The 19804-nt window shown below is 40.0% G+C and overlaps 1 protein-coding gene across 2 annotated transcripts in view; it reads left to right on the top strand.

Moving 5' to 3' along the window:
• Positions 1–19804, top strand: part of GSK3B (glycogen synthase kinase 3 beta) — a 161514-nt gene that overhangs the window by 42376 nt on the left and 99334 nt on the right. For both annotated transcript variants that reach the window (XM_074808871.1, XM_074808882.1), the window contains exon 2: positions 15287–15480. In XM_074808871.1, coding sequence (XP_074664972.1) covers positions 15287–15480 — 194 coding nt within the window. The remainder of the gene's footprint in view (positions 1–15286; positions 15481–19804) is intronic.

Here is a 19804-nt window from a genome sequence, read left to right as displayed (position 1 = left end):
CAGATAAAGGGCAATTACTGATTTGGTTCTTAGAAAAACATGTTTATTCGGAAGACTGTTTTTACTAAAGGAAGAAAGAAGTGTATTTTGTAATAACTATTTAAGCTGAAACATAAGCAAATTTTTCTGCTTTTTTGTTGGTTTTTGCCATAGCTTTTTAAGATGATGAGTCCCATCTTGCCTTTGCCGAAATCCTTCTGTGATAAGTTTGATTTATGCATTCATTATCTCTGCTACAGTGCCAGGCTGTAATGTCTTAATATAATTTCACTGTGGATTTTTGGATGAATGGCTGCTACTGTGGAAAATATCTTCTATTCAAGACTTCCTGTCTCCACCAAAATGCAAGCATTCAAGCATATTCTATATGCTCTTTCCCAAGAATTACTTTCTTCTCAACTCTAAGTCAACACTACTTGATCTTTATCTTATGTCACTGTGATCTGCTGCTGTTCCCAAGCTCATGCTAAGTGTTTCTGATCTTATTTTATTTAATCTGTTTAAAGATGTCAGTCAATTTTACATAATATTGTTTCTGTTCAGTCCCAAGATGAAAGATGAATTTCTGAACTAGGTGAAGACTAAGCCTGCGTAGTAAAAAGTGCCTGGATGCTGCCTAGTATGCACATGGACTTGTAGCCATCCTGGACTTGGAACAGAATTGTTGCTACTTGCTACTGTAGATGTTGAGATAAAATTTCAGCTTTCTACTAGATTGCCCTGACACTGATATGCTTTAGAGATGTCACTTCTCCTTATGCCTGTTCAGAAATGGTTGGTTGGGTTATTGCATGTAGTATCTTCAAATCTTGGGCTGGGTTTGCAAAGTCAGAAAGAAAAATCTAGAGATACTGCCTCTGGCTTGGGAACTTCCACCTGTAGCTGGGGGGTGGGAGAGTGTGCTGGGATAGCTGTCCCTGCAAGCTTGTCCTGTTTTATATTCTTCCTTGAACACTTACTGTTTGCTGCTCTAAGAGATGGGAAAATAGGATAAATGAACCTGTGCCTTCTCTCTTATGTGCTTCCTTTATCTTGATAGATATCATATTTGAGTATCTTTTGTCTATCTGAGCCTTTCTAATAAAGGAATCGTATTCCTCAAAGTGCTTTGTTAGTTACTGTCTTCTGAGCCAGGTAAATAAACCTTTGTCTGCAGAAGAACATCAGACTGCTTCTCTGTCTTTACTGTCCTCTGAGATGGATGTCTGTATTTTTGCATTGAAAGTAGCCTCCATACCTGGACTAAGATAAAGCGTTGCCATTATTCTCCAGTCGTATCAGCAGTAGAGAAATAATAGGCTCCATTGGCACCTTCTAGAAATGAAAATCTTTTGAATGTACCCACAGTCTTGGCTTCATAATGCCTGGTTTATCTTGCTTGAGATTCCTAGGATGAGCGTATATGTAAGAAGAGAAGGAAGAGCTAGCAGTGTTGAGACCTCAGTCTGTTTTCTCTTCCCTCAAAGACAGTCAAGCTTCTAATTAAGAAAACTTGCTGCACTGCTGGCAAGAAAGCCTTGGGTGTTTTCAAAATCTGCATAGATTTGGAACAGCAGCCCTTGGAAAACCTCCACTTCTGGATAGGTATGCAACTTTTGTAGACATCTATAAATGTTTAATTTCTCAAAATTTGCTCTAATGTTTTTAGGCTTATCTTCTACTTAGTATCACTTAGTTTCTGCTTAATCATGTCTTCAAAAGTGATACTCTTTGTCTGGCATGGAAACTGGCAGAATTTGGGAGAAGTCTGGTTTTGCCAGGTTTTTTTTTTTTTTGCCTGCATAATTGAGAGGAGGCTGTGCTAAAACAGTACTGCTCTCCTCTCCCTGTTTCCAGATACCTGTCTCTCTTTTAGGATTTCAAGCTCCAGCAGTCTTCCTTAAACAATTACAGGAACAGTTTTGAGAATTTCAGCTATATCTGTACAGATTGTCTCTGAAAGCCTTGGTCTGCCCATGTGCTGGCAGAAGGGAGTTGAATCCCCAGATGTCTGGGCTCATTCTTACGAGGAGAAATATTCCTTTTGTTCATGTTTTTCTTTGTGGAGAAAACCAATTCCCATTGTGTAGGATTTTGTTTCAGTAAAATCTGTATATTGCAATAAAATATTTGGAAACATATTCTGTAGTTTGAATTACATTATTGTCCTTTTCACTGGGGGGAAAAAAAGTCTTCTTGAAGTAGGTGTATTGTTTCTGAGAGAGGAAAAATAAATTTATTAATGGATTTAAGAAGCCTTAGGAGAAAATAATACTTTATTAGCTAAAGTATGCATTTTAAGGCTCTGGCCTTAATTGCCTGCTTCCATCTCCTTCCTCTGCCAGCCTGAGCGCTCGCATTGCAGTGGGGTGAATCAGAGCAGGGAGTTCTGTTCCTCCAGATGCAGTTCTGATCCCACTCAGCCTCTGATAGCAGCTGTTTGATACCTGGTACCAGCACAAAGCTGCGTCAGGGCACAAGGAGAGATGGGAGGACCAGCACCGCCCTTCCGAAGGCAGCCTCCTTGGCAGGCTGCAGCTCCACCGTGGCCTTGAGTCAAATGGTGTGGCTTTAGGTTACACTTAGCGTGGCTTACCTGGGAGTATAGGCAGTAAGGAACAGTCTCGTTCACTGTTCTTCCCCTTGTCAGACCTAACAACTGCCTGTCTTCAAGATGAGTCGGTTCAGCTTGCTGATTTGAGGCTTGTTTTATTTTGGAAATGGATTATTTTGTCACATCAGTAAGCTAAACTGACTCATCCACAGGCTACAAGATTGCCAGATTTGCCATGGCAGAAGTGTGAAGGTGGGAAGACCATCCTTTTTGGCAGTAGCCCCCACCTTGATCAGATTATGTGTAATGTGAAAATGAGCTGTAGTTTCTCTGGTTACCTTAAATAGCTTTAGACATGTCCGACACTCAGTTGTCTTGCTCTTCTTGCCCTACTACTATTGTTACTTTAAAAATAAATAAATAAAAAAGCAACACTTGCCAACGATGAAAAGCTTACGCACCTAGCTTCTAAAATGCTGTCTCATCTGTAATAAGAGCTCCTTCACCAAGATAACAGCTATTCCTGCCATGGAGAATAGCTGCATTGCACTGATAGCATGCCTACAGTTTCTTAATGTTAACTGAGATAATGCTCTCTTTGAATTCAAAACCATCTTTAACCTAAACTGACTTGTTCCATTTCTGTGCAGTTCTGTGGTGTAATCTAAAGCAGTAATTTGGGACAGACACGGAGGCTGTGTAGTCTCTTAGAGCTGGTCTGTGTTCTGCAGCATGAATTGAACAGTGTAACACAACTTGATTTTGCTCTCTGTAGGAATGGCTGCAGTGCCCCTTTCACTTAGAATTGTGTTCAATCACAGGTCACGGTTTGTCATAGGGATTCAGATTAGCTACTACTCACTTTTTGACTTTTTTTTCCCCACTGTATTTCCCACCTGAGGGGGATGTTGGTTCTGAACAGCTGGTAATTTTCTTACTCCTCCTCCAACGTTAAAAGATAGGCATCAAATGAATGTCTGTTTATAACTAGCTTCATCTGTCTTTCTCTTTGGATTTTGGCTGCTGTATCAGAATCCAGACAATCTGTTTCTCACTGTGATTTCACTCTCAGTCTAATTCACTCTCTAGGTTGGGCTGTAGGTCTGTGATGGTGTTTCTTGGTCTTACAGGGAGTAGCATGACAAGTACATGCTATATTTCTGTCCTGTGTTCAGTGAAGTGGGAGAGTAAGAAAACATCAAGTCCTAGTAGGGCAGAAACTATTTGTGGGGTACTTGGCAGAAGGGAGAAATTGCAAAGCAAAAAGGAGATTCCTCTGATGTTCCGGAGAATAGAAAAATATATCAGAACCGAGGACTTTGGCTGGGGGGAGAGCTTGGTCCTCTGCCCTCCCAGGAAAACTCTACAGGTTCAAGTGGCAGTTAGTGTTCATTGCACCTGGGTTTCCAAGGCCACCTATGTTACTGATAAATAGACAAATTGCTCTCTTTTAGACAAAAACGTTGAGGTTTGAGAGTGCAGCATTGCAACAAGGATGAGATGCTGTGGCAGATGACTGCAGCAATGCAAGAGAAGGAACCCTGCCAAGGAGACTCCAGCAGATGTGGAACTACACCCTTCTTTTGCCCTGCTCCTTCCTCCCCAGCTCCACGGCCTGGCGCGGGTTGCAGAGACCACAGAGAACTGCCCAGAGGCTCTGCTGCCCTGGGCTGCCTGCGGTGGTGGTGACAGCAAGTGCTTCGTGCGCTTGGAAAGCTCGTTTGGGGGCTCTCTCTGTCCAGTGTTAATCTGATAGTAGTACCGCTCCAGATTCTCTTCTCTGTTTGAATCTTTGCTCTTGCTTCTGCTTCTCTCTGCTTTTTCTCTTTTTAGTATGGTTATGTTCTAGGTTTTTTTTGGCGTTGGGGTATTTTTATTCCCCCCTTCCATCTCTTTGCTGTTCCTTCACTTTTTTTTCTTTTTTTAGTCTATTTCCTTTTAGGTCTTTTCTTTCTTCGTTCCTTCCTTTCTCCTCAAATAACTGTGGCACTTTCCTGAAACAACTGGCCATTATACTGTTTCCTCTGTGGGCTGTACTGTCTCAGCCTAGGTCTGTCTGCTCTTTAGGCTGGGCTGTAGGCGTGCCGGGGCAGGAGCCGGCTCTTATTCCCAGTGCTGTGCCTAGCGCAGTGGGGCCCTATTCACACTTGATGCTTAAGCACTGCTGTAATAAACACAATTGAAAGATTTCGTATTGAAACTCCAATAGAAGAATGGAGAGTCCCTCTAAGATATATGAAGATGCTCTTAATTTGTGCATGGTAGAGAGGGTCTTGGCAACCTGCAGCTACTGCAGGTGGCTGTTCTGTGGGATTTGCTTAATGGTACAGTCTTGTGCATTAGGAGCCTTTTAGTGGATACAGAGGGAGAACGAAAAGGAAAAAAAACGGTGATAATCCCTGTTCTCAGAGATGTACTTGGCTAGGTGACATATGTACATGTAACTCTAACAAATTCAGGTAAAACTGAGCCAGGGAGGTCTCCAGCAAGTAGACAGCCTACCAAAGCAGTTTATGAGAAACTACTTTAGTGAAGGATTTATAGGTCATACCAGGTATTTCGATGAGAAGATTGTAGGCTTTCTAGGAATTCCCCAAATGTGCTGTTTATCATTTGTTAGTCTTAGAGGGGAGGAAGGCTTGGAGTCTCCGGCAGTGCTTTTAAAGTAGGCACGTCAGTAGGTGCCCAATGATGGATTTATATCAGCCTTGCAAGAAGATGCTGATAGACTCGTTGAGGGTCAACTGTTGAATGGCACGAACAAGTGGGTAAATACGATCTGTTTGTAACTTGGGGTTCTCCAGTGCCCTGTCAGGGCTCAGTTACAGGGGTTTTATAAGTTATTACATGTCAGCTGAACTGCTATAGTTGTCTTTGGCAAATGTTTGCTAAATCATGTTCCCTGATGATGTAAGAGGGAGGGGCAACTAAAGGAAACTTCAAATAAGAAATCATAGTACTGTATAGTCTGAATTTCTCAGCTACCAATTAACTCGGAGCTATATAGCAAAGGGGGTACTGTTAAAGCCACAGTCTCATGCCAAAATGATATTGTCATACTGTTTCCGCTCACTCCCTATCTCTGTCCTTGTCTCTTGCGCTGCATTTAATCTGTAAGGTCTTTAGGGCAAGAATGACCTGACCTGACATTATAAAAACAAATGCTGTTATGATCATTTCAGTACTCGCTTCCTAATCTGTGGAATCACCTTATCTAAATTTAAAGTTGATTTATATAGCTAAATAACCTTCGTGGGGTGGGTTTGTCTGCATGTGGGTGGGGAGAGAGGAGAACAGAAAGAGTGCCTACTAAAAATAACTTGTTAATAAGCATGAGACTGCTTATGAAACCCCACCGGCAGCCAGTGTTTAAATTACCTTAATTGTATGTTTCTGTATTTTTTTTTTTTTTCTTCCAAAGCAGAAACTTGGGTATAAGTGTTCTGGTGGATATTTTGTTTAGTCACAGAAAAAAACTTCTTTTAATGGTGCTCCCTAGGGTAATAGGGCAGGATTTTTCCCCCACCTCGGTGTTAACTGGAGGTTTAACTAACAGCTTGAGAAAGCTTTCTTGCTTAGAAATTCACTGTGTTGCTCTCTGTTTGGCATGACAGAAAGAGTACTCGAAGCAAGCTGAGAGAGATGGTTAACACAAGCCTTAGATGTGCCTCAGAAAGGTGTGGGCACCACCTTACGCCGTGGAAGGCAGGCAGGTGTTAGTAAGATGGATTGTTTCTTCAGATACTGCAAGTAAACATCCCTTTTGGATTCAGCTGCTTGGTTTATAAGTCAGTGGGATGGTAACCTGCTGGGATTTTGTGGTGGCTGTTTAAGTAGCTGGCTGTTGGAATCCCATCTGCCATAGTTGGATCCAGGAGGTCATCTGATGGCCAGTGTGATAGGCATCTGGGCTAGATCAACAGGGCTCTTCCCATCCTTTTTCCTCTTGTGTTTTTGTTTTGTGTTTTAAATTGTTCAGAGTCAAGCTTATGCTGGGGTCCACTAGCACAACTGTGTGGTCAATGTGCTTTGGCTTCCTTAGTTAAGATCTAAAACCCTGTAGAAAGTCAGTGCCTTAGAACTTCATCTGACCTTGTAGTGAACATTTTAACAAACATATCATGTAAATGTTCTGGGACCTGCTAAGTACCCTGTTCATTTTTAAAAGCTTGTTTACAGTCTTTAGCATTAAGCTTTCAAAAAAGAGAAAACTGAATGCCCCCTCCAAAAAACTGTGATTACCTCTAAAGGAAGACTTAAAGCTCCGGTGGCACTGGAATGAATGAACTGAGTTGCAATAAATCCAGATGCTGTTTCTTTAGTTAAATTTTAGGATTTTTTTTTTCCTAACAGATAAACAGTAGGAAAAAATAAAGTCCCTGCATCTTGATGTAATCTTCTGTGTTTGTTATATCAAATATAGGACATATGAGTCATGTCATTACTTGTCACACTTTCCTGGAAATATATTTAGTTTCTTTTTCTTTGTGACATACTGACTTCAAAAAGTCATGAAGACAGAGGTCAGTTGAGTTACACACTATTTCATTTTTATAATAAAGTTATGTTGCCTTTCTGAACTGTTACTGCTTATTTTCTAGTAATGGTATAGTTCGTTTTACCAGACAAGTCACTCACTGCTATTGTGATTACTTTTGACTCCATTTTCCACTTGTTTCCTGCATAGCACTTAGTACTTTGAATTTGTATTGCCATTTTAGAAGCTGTTGAGCAAAACGCAGAGGTACCAGCAGTTTTCTTGGGTTACAGGTTTTGCCTCCTGGAAGGTTTTGAAATTGATTGACATCTAAAGTTGGTGCAAGTGGAATGAATATTTTATTTTTTTCTTTCTTTGTCTCCAGGTAGAGGCAATGGCAACTTTGATTTCAGGGTGGAGTGTTTTAAAAGCCTTTTACCTTAGTGGTCTTTGGCTTGGCAGTTGTTGCTGAAATTTGTCCCGATTATTTGTTTCCGCATTGAATCGAAGTGAATTGACACGTAATTAACCATGACTATCATTTGATCATTAACAATAAAGCCAAAAAATGGCTGCTTCGCCTTTTCATCATTTATCACTTTACTATGTTGTTGTTTCAACTGAATGCACATTTTGACTGCTGTGGAATGCAGCATACTTGATGTTGAGCTAGGACACCATTGCATTAGTGCTGGGTAGAAAAAAATGGTTTATGCAGATATTGAACCTTCCTGACCTTCTTGAGATCCAGCCAGTCATTACGTTCATCCTGTGCAGGCTTTCTTATTTCAAGTCTAGCAGTTGCAGTTCAACTATACTGTATGCTTTAGAAAAGATTCCAATCTAAAATAAAAATGTGTTGCAAAAATAACCTTAACTTCAAGAGTTTTTTAGAAAAAATAATTTCCTTACTAATTTTGTCCACCCACAGTTCTGTCCCAAACTTCTGCAATTTCTATTTCTAGTCATTATGTGCAATATCTTATCCACCTGCGGATCAGAGCCCTCTCTGAAATGTCTGTTCCTTAAACTGGTAGCTTTTAGATACAATCCTTCAGCTTTCTCTCGTTGACTTAAATTGTTTGAGCTCTTAAAGTCTCACTCAATGTATTTTTTTCTAACCTTACAATGTCTGTGGCTTCTTTCTGAATCTCTAGTGTTTTGAATCATCACTCCTGAATTTTAGCTATCAGGAGTGGGTACACTATTCCAGTAGCTGTAGCATGAATGCCAAATAGGAAAATTGGTGGTTTTTTGGTTTGATTTGGTTTTGTTTTGTTTCCTGGCTGATGGTTCCCCTGCTTATACATCTCAGGAGTGCTTTAGGTCTCAGTAGCAATGTTGTGCTTAGGCACTTCTGTGTCTGCCAGGATGCTTTGCAAGTCAGAGTTGGTGACTCCACTTTTTGGATGGCTTTACTTGGTTTGGCTGTATGGCCTGTCGCCTTGGGTCCTGGATCCCTCCACCGAATTTGTGCCTGGGTTACGAAGGGAGGCCAGCTGCTTTTTCACTGATCTCTACCCTGCATATAACTCTCTAAATCTTGTGACTGAGAACTTCATAGCTTTTCTTTCAGGTTGTTGATAAAAGTGGTAAGTGTGAGGCCAAAAATTAATGCCGGTGGGGCCTCCTACTATATTTTATTCGATCGTAGTTACATTGAAGTTTATGGGCTACTGGATTATAATTTGATTATATGTGTTTCTTCATTAATTTACGATGTGGCAGCAAGTCAGAAACCCTACAGAAGTCAGTGCTTTTGCTGCATCAATGCTTCTTTTCTCTCTCTTTTTCCAAATGAACCTATAATCTCTTTAACAATATGGAGTCCAACAGTCCAGTCATAAACCACCTTACTGCTGCTTTATTCATTATCACAGTAGTGCTATGGTACTTCATCTGACATTGTTGTCAAAATTACAGGATCATATGGATCATTCCATCCACCTTTTAAGTTGTCGGAGTGTTCTGATTCCTTTCAAAAATCAGCATCACTTCTCAGACTTCTTAGCTAGCTCTTCCAAAATCCTTGGATACAAATCATGAGATTCTTCTGATCTTAAGTAACGTCTCATGGCCGCTCTTTTATTGCGGTATTCAGTTACAGTCAAGAAGTCAGATGACATTTCCTGTGCTAAAACAAGTGTATGAATGGGTGTGTATATATATATATATTTAGTGAATGCTTCTGCCTTCTCTGGGTGATGATTGGCACACTTAAAGGTTTTTGTTCAGTGTTTGACCTGAGCTATTTTTGAAATTTCAAGGATCCTTTTGTTTGGGGTAAATTTAAAAAACAAAATGCATTGTGTTTTGTTAGACTCCTTTCTTTGATTCTCTGACATTATTTTTTTCTGATTTGCTGCTAAAATGTTCATTTTGAACTTCTACTGTCTCCCACTAGGTAACATTCATGTAGTTCACTGGTGAAGAAAGGAAGCTGCTAGTAAAACAGTTCATCAATACAATTTTTATACTTTCTCCCCTGTACTGGCTCATAATTACTAGCATTTTGTGAATTTAACCTTTTTAAAAGTGTAGTAGGGAAAATAATTAGAAAAATGTCATCTAGCACTGATTTCTACTGCTGACAGCATATTGCCTCAAGCATATGTTGCTCACACTGAAGCCTCTCAGAGCAGCTGACGACCTCCTTCCTTCACATGCCATTAACAGATATCTAAGAAGCCAGGTGTTTTATTTCGTAGCCTGATTTGATGGTTGGCATCAGATCCTAGCAGATAACTTTTCTTGTGCTTTCTATTAAGACATTTGTTTCATAAAGTATTCTAATCTTTTGACCTTTTCAATTATCAATGACTGAAAAAAGCCAATGCACTTCTGATTGATTTCCATCCCCTCCTGATCACTCGTTTCTCTATAGATAGTCATGTCAGCTGCTGGTTGTAACCTGTTCACATTGGCTGGGGCTACGTCCAGCAGTGTAGGGTTTCCGCGGAAGTGACTTGTTGACTTATTGAACGTTGAGCAAATTAAGATGAAAGAGTTTGGAGAAGCCTTAGACTTGGGAAGGGAAGAAGTAAGTAGTCCATACTGATTTAATATTGAGCCATATCTTAATAGGGAGGTGACACTGAGAATTAAATCAGATGAGTGAAGATACTTGAATTACTGGAGATGGACAACTACGTGACCAGGTGTTGTAGAGAGTGCGTTGTAGGTCTGTGAGGTTTTGGTGGGTTTTTTTAGGACTTAAAAACAGCCTAAGTAGCACCTAAGGGGAGGATCTGTGCACATGCCAGTGAGGAGTAGCTAGCAATTGGAGGAGGGAAGCAAGAGGAGATAGATAAAGTCAAAAGAAAGAGGAAAAGGAGGAGTTTGTAGACAGCACAAAGGATTGCATTTGAAGTAAGAAGAAAGCAGCTGTAAACATCCTACTAATTCCTTGTTTCTTCCCTTCAACTTCAAAACAGAGAAGAGGAGGAAGAGGGTGTATATGTAGTTGAAAGAAGAAAGAATCACAGATCTCAGACTGTGTGCGTTAACCTGCATTTGTACTGCTTGGTCAGAAGCTAAGCAGCTGAAGGGATGTAGGGCAGACAAAATTTTGGACTTTCTCCAGGCCCATTCAATAGAAGGCGTAGGGGGAGTTCTGATCAGGAGTGAAGGACATCTTTCACGGTCTCTGAGGGCTGCAGTGAATTTTATTGACTGACAGGTATGTTTAGGCCCTGGCAAAAAGTATATGTGCAGTACACTTGTAGAATAGTCAGCTTTGAGCTAACGGTAGGAATCTGTAGCTGGTGAGTCATTTATGTGATGAAATGCTTGTCCACTAGCAGAATCCCTTGTCTCACCTGGGTAAACATCTGCCACTTTTTTTTTTTTTTGAGATGCATGCCTTTTGTTCCCAAACAATATACATATTTCATTAAAATAATACTGATCCATGTTAATTTTGGTTTAATGGGTGAATTGTGTAAACAGAGGATGGAATTGAATATAGTCAACTTTTTTTTGAGTGTACAAAATTGAATTAATACTTAGCTTGAAAGGGTAAGTGGTCATTTGCATTAGGTAAAATGATAACATAAGTCATTCTAAAATTATACCAAGATACTGAAAAATAGTGCTTTCACTGATGCTGTAATAAACTCTTATAAATGGAGTATGTGCTTTTCTTACCAGATTGATGAGTATTCTCTGCTTTCAAACCACTGACCTTACCTAATGCTCGTGATTTGTCCCATATAGTCATCATGCGCTAAAGGTGGAAAGTGAGCTAGAAAGATCAGAGCATTTGGGAGTTACAATGTCTGGATTTTGTCTTCAGTTGTACATCAGACTTCTGGAGTAACCTTTCCCTCAAAAAACACCACGTCATGGATATTAAACATCAAAATGTTGTGGGGAAATGCTTTAAGGGTTTGCAGGAAACATACCAAGTGCAAATACAAGCGTATTACAGACTGATAGCTATTTATTTTTACTTGTACTTCTGTCCTGGATGTTATAAAGGTGGTTTGAAATGTGGATGATGGTTGTATTGTCACATGAATCTGCTTTTTTTGTTACAGTAAAGGTAGGTGATATTGCTGTCGGCCCCAGAAAGCCTCCTCTTCTGGACAAAGACTAGTGACTCTCCTGATGGGAGCTGTGCTGTAAGAGCACAGTGTTTTGGTGTTTGATCCGTCCTTCCTTCCTTAGTTTTTCAGTTTAATGTTCTAGTTCTATTGTAGACCTACAATCAAAGGTGTCGGGGTATTGTGTGTTTGACAATGCCTGCTTATCCACTGGGGCCACTAAGTCTGACAGTCTGAAACAAAATAAGAGGTGAAAGGGACGAGATGAAAAATGTCTAGGCTTCTCATTAAGACTTGCTGTGGTATAATGCTGCTCGGGTGCACTGTTGGGAGTTTCAGTTTGGAGGTACTGAAGATTGCTGGAAAAAGGGTGTTTCCTCTCTGCTATCTTTCGTCATGCTGCGGCTAAAACCAGTATTTCCCAGAGCTGTTTAGTGAACTCCTTTACATGCTGTTTGGCTGGCAAGACAACTCTTGCTGTCCAGACAATAAAAACTGGGATAACCGTTCAGAACTGCGTATGGTATTCTGAACAGTGCATACATCTATGTAGTGCAATGAGTGGCAAAACAGGCTTGTGGCCCCTGGATGCTGCTGTCATACAAATACACATTTGTATATTTTGAAAAGCAGTGAGATGTTTTACTCTTTGAGATCAAAGCTGTCAAAGGGCAGGGTGAATTTTACCCCTACAGTCTCTCGGGTTCAACTATTCAGTAATGGAATATAACTGAAACTTTTTTTTTTAAAGGTCGGAGTCCTTATGGTGTCTTTTGTGGGTGGTTTTGTAAAAGCTGTTGTTTATTGGAAGAAGGAAACTGGGAGAAATATCTAGGAAGCTTAATGTTCTGTAAGGTTCTGTAAAGAAAGTACTTCTTGGTGTAGCTAATTAAAGTGTCAGTGCTTACACTTTTTGGTACTGAGTATTTTAACAAGTTCAGTTAGGAGCTGTTTTTCCATGGACTTAAAGGAAAGTGTGTAAAGCTGACTGGCTTCTCATTTGAGCTCTGGAGTCGTTGGCCAGGTCATTGCAGTGCCACGTTGGGAAGAACCACCTGACGTGGCCTGAAATTCAGGGTTTGCTTTTGTGGTCAAGGAGACCTTTAAGCGAATTGGAGCTCTGAAGAGTGTCCTTAGAGCAGATCTCTCAACACCAAGTACTTCAAATCTGAACCAGTGTTGCCAGGGACTTTTTTTTTTTCCCCCCGAAGACTTCAGTAGTCTTGATTTTTGGGAAAGCGGGGAATAAACCTCATTAACAGTAGTCTCGATACTCTGGCCTTGTGACCAAGGCCAAAAAAAAGAAAGCAGCCCCCCCCCCCCCCCCCAAAAAAAAAAAAATTGGGGAAGTAGGGGATTACCTTTTAAATGAGGATTGTTGCAGTAAAGCAGATGTCATCTATTTGTGTGTTGAGTTAGAATGCTAATCATAGAATAATCAGGCAAATAAAATGCAGAGCTGCTATCAGAATTACACTTTTGTTTACCAAAAAAAGGGTTTCTTTCTTTTTCTGGCTTCCTTCCATTTATTTCTTACAGTTACCAGAGGAGGGTGAATTTTCCATGCAGCTTTAGTTGTCTTCCATTTATGCTTCTCTCTCCCTCTGAGCAGATATTCCTCTCTTTCCATTTTTCTTTTTTTTTTTTTTTTTTTTTTTTACCCCCTCCTCTGTTTTCTCTTCAAATGTGTAAATCTGCACCTCGCCGCCTTGTAAATATTTTGGGGAAGGGCTATACCTACTGTGCTTGGCAAGTAATTGGCACTCTTAGCACTAATGTGCTTTATTTGTTTTTAATTGGTTCATTTGTTTCATGGAGCAGTTGGATGCATAAAAGCAAACAATTTGTAAGAACCTAAAAGGCAACATAAGAGATGTCTAACGGTTAATGTGGATTTTTCAGGAGCAAATCATGCCAAGCCAACCTACTTTTCTTCTGGATCTTACAGGTACAGAAGAAGTAGTAGTAGATGAGTGTATCTTGACTCTGAAGTTTTCAAACAGATTTTCTCATGAGAAGCCTAGGAAAAAAATGGACTGCTGGGAATCCTCTGAAAGGCATACAAAATGGTTTGGTTATTTTGTTTGAGCGTAACAAAAGGTTCAAGGTGAAATTAGGGTGACGTATATTTAATGGGTGTTTGCAGAGTTTTTAAGCAGTCTCACAGGATCACTGGTTTTCACCAGTTTGTTAGATAAACTTCATGTAGCATCATGAAAGGGATTTCCTTCTGGTGGTGATTCTGTGCTTGGAGGATGTGTCAGGCAGGCAAAAGAGCCTTAGGTAACCTTGGATGCAGTTCAGTCAGGGCAAATGCAGACTATTAGGCTTTGATAAGAGTAATCAGGTGTGTGAGTGGAAAGTGAACAAGGATTGGACAGGCGGCACCTCTGCAGAGGAGAGTTTGGTACACAAACTGATCATGAGTCAACCAGGTTGCAGCATTGCACAAGCTGCAAACATTGTGCTGGGCTGTACAAACAAGTGTGGTGTAAGTCAGACACGAGAAGTCACCAGCACGCTGGGTGGAGCTTCCTCTGCAGGTTCTAGTTTTGGGTACTGTACCTGCAAGATTTTTAGCAGTGAGGGGGGAGCTCCCTGAAAGAGAAACAACTTCTCCATCGTGGTAACTTTTTTTGCAAGAACCCCCCACGTGTTTGAAAAGGGTAGTGAGGGAGAAAGAGGGCAGGGGGGGAGCTGTGCCATTTTCCCGTGCCTTATGGGAGTGGAACAAGGAATGATTCGCCTAAAGTGTACTAAAGGTGATCTGAGCTACCTGTTAGAAAAATCTTTCTAAATGCATGAGTAGTGAAGGACGGGAAGAGACTCCCTGGGGAAGCTGTGGAAGGAAGGTTTCTTAATAAGCAGATGTGACAAGCGTCTCTTGAGTGCAGTTTCAGTAGAGTTGCAGAGTGACTGCTGTGTAACAGCACATTCTGTTTTTTCTTGCAGCCCTATTCGATTCTGTAACCTGAGCCATTCTAACTGAAGGGCAATAAATGCCCAGTGTGTGCTTGCAAAATGCCTAAAACTTTAGTCCCATTGCAAACCGAATCAGACTTTGAACAAGAGGCAGCACCGCTGGTGACAACAGTGGTGCTAAGAATAGGTTATAGCGGCTTTGTCTTTTGGTGGGAAAGTGGCTGGGAAAGGTTTCCTAGGTTTTTTCTTCAGGTGCACACAGTCAGCTTTGACAGAGGTTTTGCTTCCTAGTGTGTGCAAGCTGAAGCTTGACATGTAGGTGGGTTTGTAACAAACTTTGTCAGTGCTTCAGTTTTTTCTTGACGGATACATGCCTATGAAGGACAGAGTGCTGCTCTGCAGGCTATACTGATAGTTTTGTTTCTTCAGTTACAGGAAAAGATGGGGAAATGCTTCATTTTGGTAATACAAGCAACACTGTTTAATACCACTTATGTTAATCAGATGTAGAAATAAGTACTTGTCTTCATCATGCATCACATTTTATTGCTGAGCTATCTGCTTCTGGAAAGGAAATATTTTTGTTAGCAATAATTTAGATGAAAAATTATAACCACTTCAGTAAAAAAATCTCAGTAAAAAATATGCTCAGTGTTTTCTTTGCATTTTGTCAGGGTTTTTTATTTTTCTCTATAATATTGAAATACACATGCTGATTTAAATCTTTGCCTTACCCTCTTCTGTTTCAGTCTTGTTGGTCATCTTGTTTACGCATGTATTTTGATTATTTGTGTATCTCTTGCTTCCCAGGAGACAAAGATGGCAGCAAAGTGACTACAGTAGTGGCAACTCCTGGACAAGGTCCGGACCGACCACAAGAAGTTAGCTACACAGACACCAAGGTGATTGGAAATGGATCTTTTGGTGTTGTGTATCAAGCCAAACTCTGTGATTCAGGAGAGCTTGTGGCCATTAAGAAAGTCCTGCAGGATAAAAGATTTAAGGTGAGCCTATGCATAAATTCAGTATGTTTTCATGAATGTTATCTCATTTTCCATGTCTTTGATGACAATGCTTCTGATTTTTGCTTTTTTTAAAATTTATTTTCATTGGAGCACATAAATGCACGTAAAAATTTCCAGGACTAAAGATGAAACAGATGGTTTATGATAAAGGGATATAGTTTAACTTTAAAATCAGTGAGTCACTGTTGTTACAATTATTTGGATTAGTGCAAAACAGGAAGCTAAAAATGCCGATTTGATATTGTGGTGTTGTTTCCAGGTTGCAGACTAGATTTTTCAGACAATGAGCTGTGAAAACAAGGGAAAAGCTTGGTCTTACGCTTACTTTTTTCTAGCATAGACTCTTCTCCAGTCATTAGTAATTAAGCTGCCAGAGGAATAGAAGCCTTTGGGCTTTGTTCTTGGTTGTTGTGCCTACAAAGTGGAAGGCTGTATTTGAGTAAATCGGAAAGTCCCCAGGTCAAGCAAGAAGATAACAAATACTGAGCCCAGGGCAGTTTGAACTGAAGGCGAGTTATTTCCCTTCATTATTTGGTTTATAAATGTGGTCTGTTCTGGTGGTTTTAATAGACCAGTGGTTCTTTATTCTAAACAAGTAGCTTTCCAAAAAGCTGTATTTTTATCTGGTGATATTTAAACCAAATAAAAGTTAAGGACCATCAGCAACCTCATCACTGCTGTTAGTTGTCTGCTTGGTACTTGGTGTGCTTGACTGTGACTTTCCCTTATAGCCTGCAGCTAAACTTGTGCAAACAGTGAATGATAGCAAAGGTACTGGTTTTAGCATCTGAAATCAGCGGTGTGGGTTTTAGCATCTGAAGGCCACAGCTTTCATGACTACAGAAGCATAAGGACAATATATAAAGTGCCATGGATAATCTTACTACATGTTCTAGATACAAAAACTGGGCTTAAAAATAGAAAGTTGAAGCATATATATTTAAGGAAAATCAGTGATCTGAAACTTCTTTTTTACAACTTGATACTTACAGTTGGTTTTAGAAGTACTTTAAAGGCTATTGGATGACGTTGTTTTCTCATTTTTTCAGTAAGAGTTCATGCACAGCTAACTTCACTGGTAATGTTTGTAATTTGTATCCTGTTTTGGTAGCAAAATCATTCTTCTGAAGTGTTTTGAAGGAACTGGTGTGTGCCTCTTCCTTGAGTCTTGAAATTGATGCTGTCATCACCGCAGGCATCAGGATATCACAGATGCATTAGCTGAAGAGTGGAAAAGGAAAGATATGTTTAAATTAATGTAATCATGCAGCATTGTTTAACTTCTAATTGAGAAAGGAGTGTAAAGTTCCTACATTGTTCTTATATCTGAGTTATTTCTGGACTGTATTATGTGTTGAAGGCAGTTAGTACTGGGGAAGCATGCAATATGATGTAAGAGTGGATTATTTTAGAAGAATGGAAGAGGTAGAATAACAGAAACTCTAAACCTAGTCATGCTTAAAAGAGCTTTTTGATCTTTTCCAATTGCACAGTTTTAGGTGGAAGGCCCAGACGTCCCCCTTGCCATGTCATGCTTGGTGGATGTCAGCTAGTGCTTTGGACCAAAATCTTTGATTTCTTTAGTCTTATGACTTTGAGGTTGTGTAGAGTGTCGAAAACTTGGCCAAGCATTTTAGTTCCTACCCATCAAATACTAATAGCTTAAGTGATTTAAGTGATGTCTTAATTTTTTTCTAATAAATCTGTATACGGCATCTAGAATAAAATGTAGTTCTTCGATTGTTTTTGTTTCAGGAGTTGATTCGGTGGCATTTTGTTATCTGACTATATATTTATTTGGAGTGACATCATTTGAATATTAGCCCTCTTGTTTAACGAAAAAAGCTAAACCAAAAGGCTTAGTAGGGTGTTTCCAGGTTGGACTCTGAACTAATTGCCTATGTATGATGACATAAGCTGAGAACATCCAGTACCTGGAGGCTTTAATACCCCTAAACTAGGTGGAATTAATGTTAAGTGCATATGTAGATTTACAAATAGATAGCATTAATTTAAAAATACTTTTTTAAACTTCATAATCTATATCTGCAGTAGTACCCAAGTTATGCGTTTTTTCATGTTCTTATCCCAAACTTGTATCCCAGTTGCACAGCATCATCTACCTTTGCTCTCAGCTCCCTAGTTTTTCCTGTCATTCCTCAGTTTATTCCCCCCTTTCTTTTCACATTCTGATCTGGAAGTGTATGTTCTGTTGGCAGGAGGTGTAAATTCCTCCAGGCTGGATGAAAGCCTCTGCCTGGACGGATTTGGAAGCTAGAGACATGTATCTTATATCAAGAATAGCACACAATTACTTCAGGGTATGCTACTCTTCGGGAATATCTAACGTAGGTTGTAAATGCTGGATCAGATACTTTACCAGTTAAACAGGGAACTTTGTTGGCTGTACAGTTTGATTGCAGCGTAGGAGCAGATCAGCTCTTCTGTTGAGAGCGCTGAGCTGTGGCTGCTGCCACCCCCGCGCTGCTGCCCGAGTCCAGATCCAAGCCCTGGTGAGTGGAGTTCCTTAAGAAATCTGCCACTTCTTCCCTCTCATTAATGTACACCCCTGCTTCAGCAACAATGGGGAAAACCCTAGTGTAGGTAGCCAAAGGTGGCAGTAGCTTGTTTGATTTAGATCAGCTTGATAACTGCTGAGGGAAGAGAGGGAGCACTTAAGACATACCTGTCTGCACTGATCCCAGTGGTGGTGAAGGAACAGGAGGAAAGTAATACATGAAAGTTGCTTCCTGAAGTCTAGATCATCAACGAAATTTTCAGTTGTGCGCTTCAAGCTGGTGCCTGCTTATCTCTATATCCTGACAGATTTATCTCGGTACATGCAGTATAATTTCTTTGTTGTGATTTAGCTCTTTAAAAAAATGCTTTTAGAAAAACCAGCAGGAAGTCTTGAAACTTAAAGGGCATGATTCAGAAACTTTAGGAAGTCCCCAGAGAGTGTAACTTCTAGCCGCCTCCTGCATTTTGTGAATGTGGAGGGAGTTTATTGTGAAGATCTGGAAAATGCACCACAGTTGCCAATTTTTAGATCTCTGATAGGAAGTTGAGATACTTTTATCCAGGTTTAAAGCTAGCTTGAAAGCTGGAATTACCAGAGGGGGGTTGTCTTTTTTCTTTTTTCCTTTTCCATTGCTATGACAAGTTTCTCGTCAGCCTCCACTGAAGCAGAAGCAGCATTGGTCTATGCCAGAACTAAGCGAGTATAAAATCTTTGCTAAAGAGTTGAATATTACAGTTTCTGTGATGGTAAAGATAGTTTGCAATGCTCCCACTTCTTTCTGTTCCCTTGTTGCAGTTGAGTGGTTCTTCAGCTTGGCAGTGCAGTTCCTGAAGTGCTGTGGGTTTTAAAATGAGTATGTCTAGAGTTCAGCATAACCTAGAGCAATAGCATTGGTACACGAGGGATAGAGACAATGGGTGAGGGGAATAAATAAAAAAATATAGAGATTTATGCTTAATTTTGGTTTGCAGTTCTTCTGCCTTCATTAAGCTAGATCTCTGTATTAAGTGTGAGGAATTTAAGTAATGTAATTTTGGACAATTACATGATACTTAAGTGAGTAGTTCACAAACTACGTGCTGTTTATTATCAATGGGATCACTGAATTTGTCTCTAGTCAGTATGGAGGGTGATGTTTTCTTTGGGTTTTTTTTCAGTTAAAAGTTTAACAAGGGTAGGAGAGACATTGCTCTTCAAAAATTGGTGTAAGACAGCTATTCACAAGGGTTTTTTTGGCCAAAATCCATTCAAATGGCAAAATTTCCTAAAGACTATGCCTCAGCTTTCACAGATCTGTACTGTGTTGCTGCTTGTATCCCACAGATGCGTAAGAGTAGGTCCTCATGCAAAGCACTGATAAAGATAGGTGCAGTTAAATTATTTGTAATATTTTTAATTATTTTCGTCCATGTGTCAGTGCAGGCCCTTAACTGACACAGCCTAGTTGTGATGCTTGAAAAGAAAATACTGGTAGTGTACTTTCTTGCACTGCTTTTGTTGGCATGTTCATTGGAATATTTTTCAGATGAAGAGGCAGTCACGTTGCTGTCTGATTCTGAAAAAATACAATAATAAGCAAGCAGGTACGTTAGCACAAATAGGAAATTCTTAGTCTAGTTTTTGTTATTTCTGTCATTCCATGCCCATTCTTAAGAAATCCTGTTGGAGTGAATGCGTGAATAGAAATATTTCTCAACTGACTGAGAATACTTAAATACTTCATATCTGAATTGCAGTACTTAATGTTTCTGCTTTAGCGCTAGGCTGTCGCCGTTTAAATGA

The sequence above is a fragment of the Strix aluco genome, chromosome 2 (assembly GCF_031877795.1).
Source record: "Strix aluco isolate bStrAlu1 chromosome 2, bStrAlu1.hap1, whole genome shotgun sequence".
NCBI classification, from domain to species: Eukaryota; Metazoa; Chordata; class Aves; order Strigiformes; family Strigidae; genus Strix; species Strix aluco.
The sequence above is the reverse complement of the archived record's forward strand: the minus strand, read 5'-3'. Positions and strand labels throughout refer to the sequence as shown.